This window comes from Ovis canadensis, chromosome 6, assembly GCF_042477335.2.
Source record: "Ovis canadensis isolate MfBH-ARS-UI-01 breed Bighorn chromosome 6, ARS-UI_OviCan_v2, whole genome shotgun sequence".
NCBI lineage: Eukaryota > Metazoa > Chordata > Mammalia > Artiodactyla > Bovidae > Ovis > Ovis canadensis.
This window is the reverse complement of record NC_091250.1, coordinates 131,113,790-131,124,822: the sequence shown is the minus strand read 5'-3', so window position 1 is coordinate 131,124,822 and position 11,033 is coordinate 131,113,790. Positions and strand designations below refer to the sequence as shown.

Genomic DNA, 11,033 nt, shown 5'->3' with positions numbered 1-11,033 from the left:
GCCCACAGGAGCCAGGCCGACAGACACTATCTCACCCGCCCAGAGCTGCCAGCTGCGGGACCGTGGCCACAGCCAGCCGCTGAGAGGGCACCGAAGATCCTGCGTCTGCTTGGAGCTGCCTGTGGGATCCGGGGGTGTTCCCTTCATGTCTCAGACTCATCCTGCTGCTCACAGCCCGAGGACAGAGGGGCAGGAGCTGTGTGCAGCCCTGGACCGCTTGCCCGAGGGCGCTCTCAGACACTCTCTACAGTGACCCCGTGGGGTGGAGACTGTACCCATCTAACAGATGAGAAAACGGAGGTCAGAGAAGCAAAGTGACTTGTTCAGGGTCTCAGGGCTGTGGGTGGAGGAGTCAGGCTGCACCCCTCTCTGCCTGCCGATGACAGGAGGCCCAACCACCTCCTGAAACACCACCCGCGAGCCTCAGGCTGAGTGTGGAGCCTGCCAGAGCCCTTCCCGCCGTCAGGAGGGGACAGGTCGCTGTCTTCTGCGGTCTAGAAGTCCAAGGTCGAGGCCTGCAGCAGGGTGGGGCCGGGGCAAGGAGGGACAGGGACCAGAGGCGGCATCTGAGGGAGCCCCGCTCTCTCTCAGGTGTCAGCCTGAGAGTGACACTTCTTCCAGCGCTGCTCAGGGCACCTCGATTTCCTTGTCTGGACCCTGCCAGGCAGGGGGTGGAGGTGGGGCTGGAGGCGTGGTTTGGGCAACAAGGACCTGCCTAGAACGTGAGGCCGGGGAGCTTCTCTGGAGGTCCGGGGGTCAGGGCTCCATGCTTCCACTGTGGGGGGCTCAGCTTCGATTTCCCATGCTGCATGGCGCGGCCAAAATAATAATAAGAAGAAACAGAATTCACGGGCAGGACAAGGTGTCCGAATCCTGGAGTCAATGTTGCAGAGATGGTCCAGTCTCACCTTAGAGAGTCTGATCTCTGGTTCTGGGAGCGATTCTCCCTGGAGGGTTGCACTGCTAAAAACATTCTCATATTTTAGTTTTTGGTTGAATGCAATTTATTTCTTCCTGGTTTGAAGACAAACATAGTTTCTTCAAACATGCCGCCTTCAGGCTGTGAGAAACGGCTGCCATTCCATTCGGCCTCCCTGGATGACGGGGATGGGGCCTGGGACCACCCTCTCCCCTCCCCCTCACCCCGCTCCCACCCTCAGTCGCAGCCCGTCCGCTCCCTCTGGTGTCGGGGAGACACCCGACGCCCCGGAAGCTCCCAGGTGTCCCCCCACCTGACTTCCTCACGTGCCAGCTCCGTGCAGGGCCCTGTCCTGCTGGGCCTGGTGCTCGGGAGGTGGGCGACGGGTAAGGCCCTGCCCAGGGCACCCCACATGCCTACCCACGGTCCCTGTGTCCAGAGGCTCACATGGGGCTGGTCTAGGGTGGGTGCCCAGGGCACAGGTTACCAAGGTGTCTGCTCCGGGAGGGTGGGGCGTGCAAGCCCAGGGACCCGATTTGGGCATCACAGGTGCAGCCTGATGCCAGCTCAACCGCTGGGTACCCCAGGGGCCATGGGGCTCGGAGGGGGCAGAACCACCTGGCCTCGCCTGTCAGGCAGCCTCCAACCTTCCAGCAGTGTGGATGGCGGTGGGGGGGTCCTGCTGATCAGCTAGCTGCACCTGGGCTCAGAGAGGCTCCAGGCTCCCTCCTCTCCCCCAGACCCCGTGTGCCTGCCTGGCCTCCAGCTTCCCTGAGAGGTCGCTGCCTTCCGCTCTCTCCCGGTCTGCCCAGCTCCGGCCTCCTCCCAGTCTGGCCCTCCTCCCACCCACCCCCCCCCCCCCCCGCCCGTCTGCTCCGGCTGCCTGCTCCCCAGCTGCCGGCAGAGCTAGCGTCTTGCCATCCTCCTGTTTCCCGGTCGGGCTCAGTGTGGGGGCTCTTGGGGGTGCAGGCCTCCTGGGTCCATGTCTGGGGTGCCCAGCATGCTGGGGATTCTCCACCACCTCTCCTCTGCTGGAGTGTCCTGTTCCTCACAGGGGCCTGGGGCAGGGTGTCTCTCCTCTCCTCCAGAATCTGACTTGGGGGCCTGTCTGTTGCCAGGGCCCTGTCAAAGGTGGGACCCTGGTGAGCGTCCTCTCGACAGCCGCCATGCCTTCAGTCACCTGTCCCTGACCTCTGAGTCAGGCACCACTCCAAGTCTGGGCTGGGGAGGTGGGACCCCCGCCCAGGCAGGGTGTGATCAGAGTCTGGGCTCAGTGACTGAGGAGGACAGAAGGGACCTGGGGGAATGGTGACCCGACTCCAGGAAGACCCAGTTGAGCCAGGGTTGGTTGTTGGATCATTAAATCGTCCTTCTGCAATGCCGGAGACCCGGGTTTGATCCCTGGGTCGGGAAGATCCCCTGGAGAAGGGAACAGCAACCTGCTCCAGTGTTCTTGCCTGGAGAATCCCATGGATGGAGGAGTCTGGCGGGCAACAGCCCGTGGCGTCGCAAGAGTCAGACACAACTTAGCGACTAACACCAACCAGAACCAGTCTATGCAGCTAGAAATTAGGATAGACCGGAGCGGGGTTTCCCTGCCCAGGCACTGCGGTCACTGGGGGCTGGGTAGCCCTCCATTTAGGGGCCAACTTATACAGAGTGGGGTGTTGAACTGCGTCCCTGCCCACTCGATGCCAACAGCACCCTCTCAGCGGTGACAGTCAAGTGTCTGCACTCACCACCAGGATGTGCCCTGGGGGCAGCACTGTCCCAGGCTCGAGCCTCTGGACCTGAGGTGCCCGCGGGCATTCCTGGTACTGTCCCCCCCTCTCTGAGCTGGTCTGAGTGCACGGCATGGTCAGCCTGTGGAAAGCCGCCAGCTGTGCCCTTGGGATGAGAGCTGCTTTGCCCGTACGTGACATCCAGGAAAAGGTTCATTAACAAAGCAAGCATGGAAAATAGGGTGGAGGACGTGGGGTGAGGGTCCTGGGTCTTCATCACTTCATTGACAGCGAGCTCCAAGGGTGTCCATGGTGTGTAGCATCTCCAAGAGCCCCCAGGGACTCAGTCTGGGGCACTTAGGAAGCAGAAGGGGCTAGGCCCAGGAGGAGGCGAGTCCCGGCCGCAGGCTGGCGGATGGGGCTCCCGTCCTGACCGTGCGCTCTTAGGACATTTCTGCTTCTCTGAGGGCCCTGGGCCTGCGCACACCAGGTCTCAGCATGGACATGGGGGTGGGGGGTGCCGCTCGCAGAGCGAGAGGACAGCTGACTGAGCACGCGTGAGCTGTTTCCTGAGCTTTTTACTGAACTGCTTCCAAGTGTTAGTGAGCAGAGGCATTTCTTCATTACTGCTGCTGTTCGGTCGCTCAGTCACGTCCAGCTCTTGCGACCCCATGAACTGCAGCATACCAGGCTTCCCTGTCCTTCACTATCTCCCACAGTTTGCTCAAATTCATGCCCATCGAGTTGGTGATGCCATCCAACCATCTTCTCTTCTGTCGTCCCCTTCTGCTTGTGCCTTTGATCCTTCCCAGCATCAGGGTCTTTTCCAGTGAGTCAGCTTTTCCCATAAGATGGCCAAAGTATTGGAGCTTCAGCATCAGTCGTTCCAACAAATATTCAGGACTGATTTCCTTTAGGATGGACTGGTGGGATCCCCTTGCTCTCCAAGGGACTCTCAAGAGTCTTCTCCAGCACCACAGCTCGAAAGCATCATTTCCTTGGTGCTTAGTCTTCTTTATGGACCAGCCCTCACATCTGTGCATGACTACTAGAAAAACCATAGTTTTGACTATAAAGACCTTTGTCAACAAAGTGATATCTGTGCCTTTTAATATGCTGTCTAGGTTTGTCATAACTTTTCTTCCAAGGAGCAAGCGTCTTTTAATTTCACGGCTGCAGTCACTATCCACAGTGATTTTGGAGCCCAAGGAAATAAAGTCTGTCCATGTTTCCATTGTTTCCCCAACTCTTTGCCATGAAATGGTGGGACTGGATGCCATGATCTTCATTTTTTTGAATGTTGAGTTTTAAGCCAGCTTTTTCACTCTCTTCTTTCACCTTCATCAAGAGGCTCTTTATCCCTCTTCACTTTCAGCTGTTAGAGTGGTGTCATCTGTATGTCTGAGGTTGTTGATATTTCTTCCTGTGATCTTGATTCCAGCTTCATTACTGTTTTTTAGCTCAAAACAAGCCTGGAAACAAGCTAGAGCTGCCGTTTTTAGCCTAAGAGGCGCAATCATAGGGGATGACGGCGGCACTACTGTGTCTCTTCGTGTCAGAAAATAAGGCGAGAATTAGCATCTGTGCTTGGAGAAGGCATAACATTAAATAATGTGAAGTGGGAGAGCAGGGCTGGCCTTTACCTGCAGTATGATCTCAGTGCAACAAGGTTTAGAAAAAAGTTGAACATCAGAGAAGAAAGAGAGAGATTCCACGTTCACAGAAGAGAAGCCTCGAGAATGGCCAGATGTCAGTTCCCCGACTTGATCTATAGATTCAAGGCAGCCTAACCAGAATCTCAACCTGTTTTCTCGTGTGTGTGTGGACGTTAATCAAAGACCTGGAAAGACTCACAGACGCCGGCAGGTACTGCCGCTGCATCCTGACATTAAAAGTGGTTTTTAAAAGAGTTTCTGTGTTTTAACTTTTAGAGTGTTGTGCTGGCTTCTGCCGTGGAGCAATGCGGAGCGGTCGTAATTGTATGAGTGACTTTAGTTTCTTTTTCTCGTGTTTTTCTGGGTTTTCTACAGTGAGCGTCTACCACTCCTAACATGAGGAAAGAGCACTGGAGTTCTGTATATGTGTATATATACGTATTTAATTGGAGGACAATTGCTTTAAACTGTGCTGACTTCTGCCGGCCAACGGTGTGCGGCAGCCTCCCCGCCCGCCGCCCGCCCCCGCCGCTCTGGGTCTCCGCAGAGCAGCGGGTGGGGCTGCCCCTGTCACGCGGCAGCTCCCCGCTAGCGCTCCCTCTCACGCACGGGAGCGCTTGCACTCCGGTGCTTCGCTCTCAGCCTGTCCCGCGCTCTCCTTCGTCCTCTGTGCCTCAGGCCTGGTCTCCGCCTCTCTCGCCCTGCAAACAGCGTCATCAGGACCAGTTTTCTAGGTCCCGTGTCTATGAGTTAATATGAGATATTTGTTTTCCCCCTTCTGACTTGCTGAAGCTATATATTTTTTCAAAGAAATAAACACAGAAAGAAGGGCAGGCAGAGAGGGGCCAGGCAGATGAGTTAGGCAGCAGAGCCTTTTGGAGCGGGCTGGACGGCACCCAGGAGCGTCCCGGGGCAGCTGTCCTGTGTCTCCTTCCAGTGCCTGGGGCCCCGCCCCCATCCCGCCCCGTCCAAGGGCTTTGGTGGGGAGACAATCCCACAGGCCGGCCTGGGGTCTGGGCCTGCCTGCATTTTACATCTGCAGAGATGGAACACCTGGGAGGTATCCATTTTCGATGGTCTGGATGGGCCAAGAGGGGATTACTTCTCCAGCTGGGGTCCTTTCTTTTAAAATAAATGATGGGGCAGATACCGTCGAAAAGGCCAACTGCAGTTCCTCACAATCAAGTCCCCCGTCTCAGAGCCCGCAGTGGAGAGGCCCCAAAGAGGCCCAAGGTCTGTTAGGGGCTTGCTTCTCTGTCTCTGCTCAGGCTTTAAGGCCTTTCTCCGGTGCCACCTCCTCCAGGAAGCCCGCTCTGTGTTCCCGGCTCCACAGAGCTTGCTCCTTTGCCTGGAGTCCTAATGCATGTGGCCAACGTGTCTTGGGTCACTAAAGCCTTTCTCCTTGTGGAGGAGCCTGGTGAGAGGGACCAAGCCTTGGCACGGAGTGGGAGAAGGAGGGTACACCAAGCATCATGGCTGCGGGCTCAGGGGCCCAGTTCCAGTGGGGTCCCTGGGAGACTGTGGAGCACACCCCCACCAGGCCATGGTGATGGGGATGGCGGTGTTGATGGGGCTGGTGGTGATGGTTATGATGATGGTGGTGTTGATGGGGATGGCGGTGTTGATGGGGATGGCGGTGTTGATGGGGATGGTGGGGGTGATGGGGCTGGTGGCGTTGATGGGGTTGGTGGTGATGGTTATGATGATGGTGGTGTTGATGGGGATGGCGGTGTTGATGGGGATGGCGGTGTTGATGGGGATGGCGGTGTTGATGGGGATGGCGATGTTGATGGGGATGGCGGTGTTGATGGGGATGGCGGTGTTGATGGGGATGGTGGGGGTGATGGGGCTGGTGGCGTTGATGGGGTTGGTGGTGATGGTTATGATGATGGTGGTGTTGATGGGGATGGCAGTGTTGATGGGGATGGCGGTGTTGATGGGGATGGCGGTGTTGATGGGGATGGCGGTGTTGATGGGGATGGCGGTGTTGATGGGGATGGCGGTGTTGATGGTGGTGTTGATGGTGATGGTGGTGTTGATTATGGTGATGGCGGTGTTGATGAGGATGGCGGTGTTGATGGGGCTGGTGGCGTTGATGGGGTTGGTGGTGATGGTTATGATGATGGTGGTGTTGATGGGGATGGCGGTGTTGATGGGGATGGCGGTGTTGATGGGGATGGCGGTGTTGATGGGGATGGCGGTGTTGATGGGGATGGCGGTGTTGATGGGGATGGCGGTGTTGATGATGGTGTTGATGGTCATGGTGGTGTTGATGGGGATGGCGGTGTTGATGGGGATGGTGGGGGTGATGGGGCTGGTGGCGTTGATGGGGTTGGTGGTGATGGTTATGATGATGGTGGTGTTGATGGGGATGGCGGTGTTGATGGGGATGGCGGTGTTGATGGGGATGGCGGTGTTGATGGGGATGGCGGTGTTGACGGGGATGGCGGTGTTGACGGGGATGGCGGTGTTGACGGGGATGGCGGTGTTGACGGGGATGGCGGTGTTGACGGGGATGGCGGTGTTGACGGGGATGGCGGTGTTGACGGGGATGGCGGTGTTGATGGGGATGGCGGTGTTGATGATGGTGTTGATGGTCATGGTGGTGTTGATGGGGATGGCGGTGTTGATGGGGATGGTGGGGGTGATGGGGCTGGTGGCGTTGATGGGGTTGGTGGTGATGGTTATGATGATGGTGGTGTTGATGGGGATGGCGGTGTTGATGGGGATGGCGGTGTTGATGGGGATGGCGGTGTTGATGGGGATGGCGGTGTTGATGGTGGTGTTGATGGGGATGGCGGTGTTGATGGGGATGGCGGTGTTGACGGGGATGGCGGTGTTGACGGGGATGGCGGTGTTGACGGGGATGGCGGTGTTGACGGGGATGGCGGTGTTGACGGGGATGGCGGTGTTGATGGGGATGGCGGTGTTGATGATGGTGTTGATGGTCATGGTGGTGTTGATGGGGATGGCGGTGTTGATGGGGATGGTGGGGGTGATGGGGCTGGTGGCGTTGATGGGGTTGGTGGTGATGGTTATGATGATGGTGGTGTTGATGGGGATGGCGGTGTTGATGGGGATGGCGGTGTTGATGGGGATGGCGGTGTTGATGGTGGTGTTGATGGGGATGGCGGTGTTGACGGGGATGGCGGTGTTGACGGGGATGGCGGTGTTGACGGGGATGGCGGTGTTGACGGGGATGGCGGTGTTGACGGGGATGGCGGTGTTGACGGGGATGGCGGTGTTGACGGGGATGGCGGTGTTGATGGGGATGGCGGTGTTGATGATGGTGTTGATGGTCATGGTGGTGTTGATGGGGATGGCGGTGTTGATGGGGATGGTGGGGGTGATGGGGCTGGTGGCGTTGATGGGGTTGGTGGTGATGGTTATGATGATGGTGGTGTTGATGGGGATGGCGGTGTTGATGGGGATGGCGGTGTTGATGGGGATGGCGGTGTTGATGGGGATGGCGGTGTTGATGGTGGTGTTGATGGGGATGGCGGTGTTGATGGGGATGGCGGTGTTGACGGGGATGGCGGTGTTGACGGGGATGGCGGTGTTGACGGGGATGGCGGTGTTGATGGGGATGGCGGTGTTGATGGGGATGGCGGTGTTGATGGCGGTGTTGATGGGGATGGCGGTGTTGATGGGGATGGTGGTGTTGATTATGGTGATGGCGGTGTTGATGAGGATGGCGGTGTTGATGGGGATGGCGGTGTTGATGGGGATGGCGGTGTTGATGGGGATGGCGGTGTTGATGGGGATGGCGGTGTTGACGGGGATGGCGGTGTTGACGGGGATGGCGGTGTTGACGGGGATGGCGGTGTTGACGGGGATGGCGGTGTTGACGGGGATGGCGGTGTTGATGGGGATGGCGGTGTTGATGGGGATGGTGGTGTTGACGGGGATGGCGGTGTTGATGGCGGTGTTGATGGGGATGGCGGTGTTGATGGGGATGGCGGTGTTGACGGGGATGGCGGTGTTGACGGGGATGGCGGTGTTGACGGGGATGGCGGTGTTGACGGGGATGGCGGTGTTGACGGGGATGGCGGTGTTGATGGGGATGGCGGTGTTGATGGCGGTGTTGATGGCGGTGTTGATGGCGGTGTTGATGGGGATGGCGGTGTTGATGGGGATGGCGGTGTTGACGGGGATGGCGGTGTTGACGGGGATGGCGGTGTTGACGGGGATGGCGGTGTTGACGGGGATGGCGGTGTTGACGGGGATGGCGGTGTTGATGGTGGTGTTGATGGGGATGGCGGTGTTGACGGGGATGGCGGTGTTGACGGGGATGGCGGTGTTGACGGGGATGGCGGTGTTGATGGGGATGGCGGTGGTGATGGCGGTGTTGATGGCGGTGTTGATGGGGATGGCGGTGTTGATGGGGATGGCGGTGTTGATGGGGATGGTGGTGTTGATGGGGATGGCGGTGTTGATGGTGGTGTTGATGGTGATGGTGGTGTTGATTATGGTGATGGCGGTGTTGATGGGGATGGTGGTGTTGATGGGGATGGCGGTGTTGATGGTGGTGTTGATGGTGATGGTGGTGTTGATTATGGTGATGGCGGTGTTGACGGGGATGGCGGTGTTGACGGTGATGGTGGTGTTGATGGGGATGGCGGTGTTGATGGGGATGGCGGTGTTGATGGTGGTGTTGATGGTGATGGTGGTGTTGATTATGGTGATGGCGGTGTTGATGGGGATGGTGGTGTTGATGGGGATGGCGGTATTGATGGGGATGGCGGTGTTGATGGGGATGGCGGTGTTGATGGGGATGGCGGTGTTGATGGGGATGGCGGTGTTGATGGGGTTGGTGGTGATGGTTATGATGATGGTGGTGTTGATGGGGATGGCGGTGTTGACGGTGATGGTGGTGTTGATGGGGATGGCGGTGTTGATGATGATGGTGGTGTTGATGGGGATGGCGGTGTTGATGGGGATGGCGGTGTTGATGGCGGTGTAGATGGGGATGGCGGTGTTGATGGGGATGGCGGTGTTGATGGGGATGGCGGTGTTGATGGGGATGGTGGTGTTGACGGGGATGGCGGTGTTGATGGCGGTGTTGATGGGGATGGCGGTGGTGATTACGGTGATGATGGCTCCGAACATCCGGGGACGCCTACTCGGTCTTAGGCAGGGCTTTAATTTTCCTTGATTTGTCTCATTTATCTCAGGAACCCTCCCTAAATGTACATTATTATAGTCCCATCATGGGTCCTCTGTCCTCGTTGCTCCAAGTGAAAGAGCAGCTTATGTAGGCCTGAAAAAGTCCAAGGGCAGCGTGGAAGGGGGCGCCTGGATAGTCTGAACCTCACAACAAGCCCTTTGAGGAGGAAATGTTCTCTGCCTCCCAGGTGCAGACAGTGAGACCCAGAATAGGAAAGCCTGGGCCTGAGGTCGCAGAGTGGAGGCGCAGAAACAAGATGAACACTCTCGTGGGCTCAGCCCGAAGCTTCCACTAAACACCTAGACCAAGAGCTAGGAAGGGAAAGAAGAAGCAGACAGACTCGGCCCTGCCCCTGTGCAGCTCACATTCTCATGGGGAAGACAGTAAGCCAATCACAGAGGATGAGAAACGGAGGCCACCCCAGCGGACAGGCCAGGAAAGCTTCCTGGAGGAGATGGCTCTCGAGCCTGGGAAGAGCCAGGGTCTTGTAAGCGCTCCCCTCACATTCTCCTTCCAGAGACCCCAGGCCTGCCTCGGGCCGTGCAGAATACCGGCCTCAGCAGCCATCTCTCCCAGACCTATTTTTAGATCCAACCCAGCTCTAAATGCAAACACATTGTCAAGATAGTGGCCAAGTTGGACCCCGTCCACAGAGCCTTCTCTGTGACACCAAAATAGAAAATGGCTCTATCTGCGGATAAGCTGAGCTGTTGGCGGAGACTTTGCCTGCAGCAACGCAGCCAGACCGTGGCCCAGCCCTTGGATGACCCGGACGCATCGATGCTTCCTACCCAAATACAGTATAAAAATGCTCATAGAAACGTGCTACGGTTAACCTCACAGAAAGGCAACGTCTTCCTGAGACCGATCTTGGGGCCAGGCATGTGGGAACAGGCAGACCTCGGAGAGAGAGCAGGTCCTCCTCACTAAAGGGAGTGTGCTCAAGGTCGTTTACCATTATCATGGCTTCCCAGAGTTAGAAAGCCACTAGAGGTGGAAACAGGGAATTTGGACCATTTTAGGAATGCACAATCATGATGGCCCCTGGTTACTCCATCTCACTATGAGCCAGCTGATTCTCCACCTGCAGCCTCTCTCAAGCCACGTAACCACTCCATGAAATGGACATAACTATCCCATTTCACAGATGAGAAAACGGAGGCTCAGACAGGAGCCTCCCCCTCCTCCTTCCCCTTCCTCTCCTCCCCATAGGACTGCGCCCCAGCTGCCCCCAAAATCACCAGCTTCTTGGCTTTTTCTAGTCCCGACCTGTCTCAACTCTGCACTCCCTGTAGTGCTTCTGGGGGCCACCTGCACCTGAATCCGTGGCTCCGGGTCAGCCCTGGGGGACCCAGCCTCCGACACCATGTGTGTAAATGTTTCCACATGGGTGTGCTTGGCCCTATAGTGCGCACATATGGGAGCTTGGGTTCTGACAAAGGGGGAAAGAATTGCCTTTTATGGGACTGTGATATCTCCAGATGTCCAGGTGGAAGAAGTCAACTTGACCCCGCCTTTGCCTCACACACGAAAGGCAGTTCCAGCTGGATTATGCATCTAAATGTAAGATA

General features: G+C 57.4%; 1 protein-coding gene across 1 annotated transcript; it reads right to left on the bottom strand.

Moving 5' to 3' along the window:
- Window positions 1-6,248: 6,248 nt before the first annotated feature.
- On the bottom strand, window positions 6,249-6,557 carry LOC138443005 (hepatitis A virus cellular receptor 1-like; the record flags this gene model as incomplete). The annotated part of the gene is made up of 1 exon (XM_069595087.1): window positions 6,249-6,557. A coding segment is annotated over exon 1 (309 nt), but the record flags the coding sequence as incomplete, so codon positions are not given.
- Between the last annotated feature and the right edge of the window lie 4,476 nt (window positions 6,558-11,033).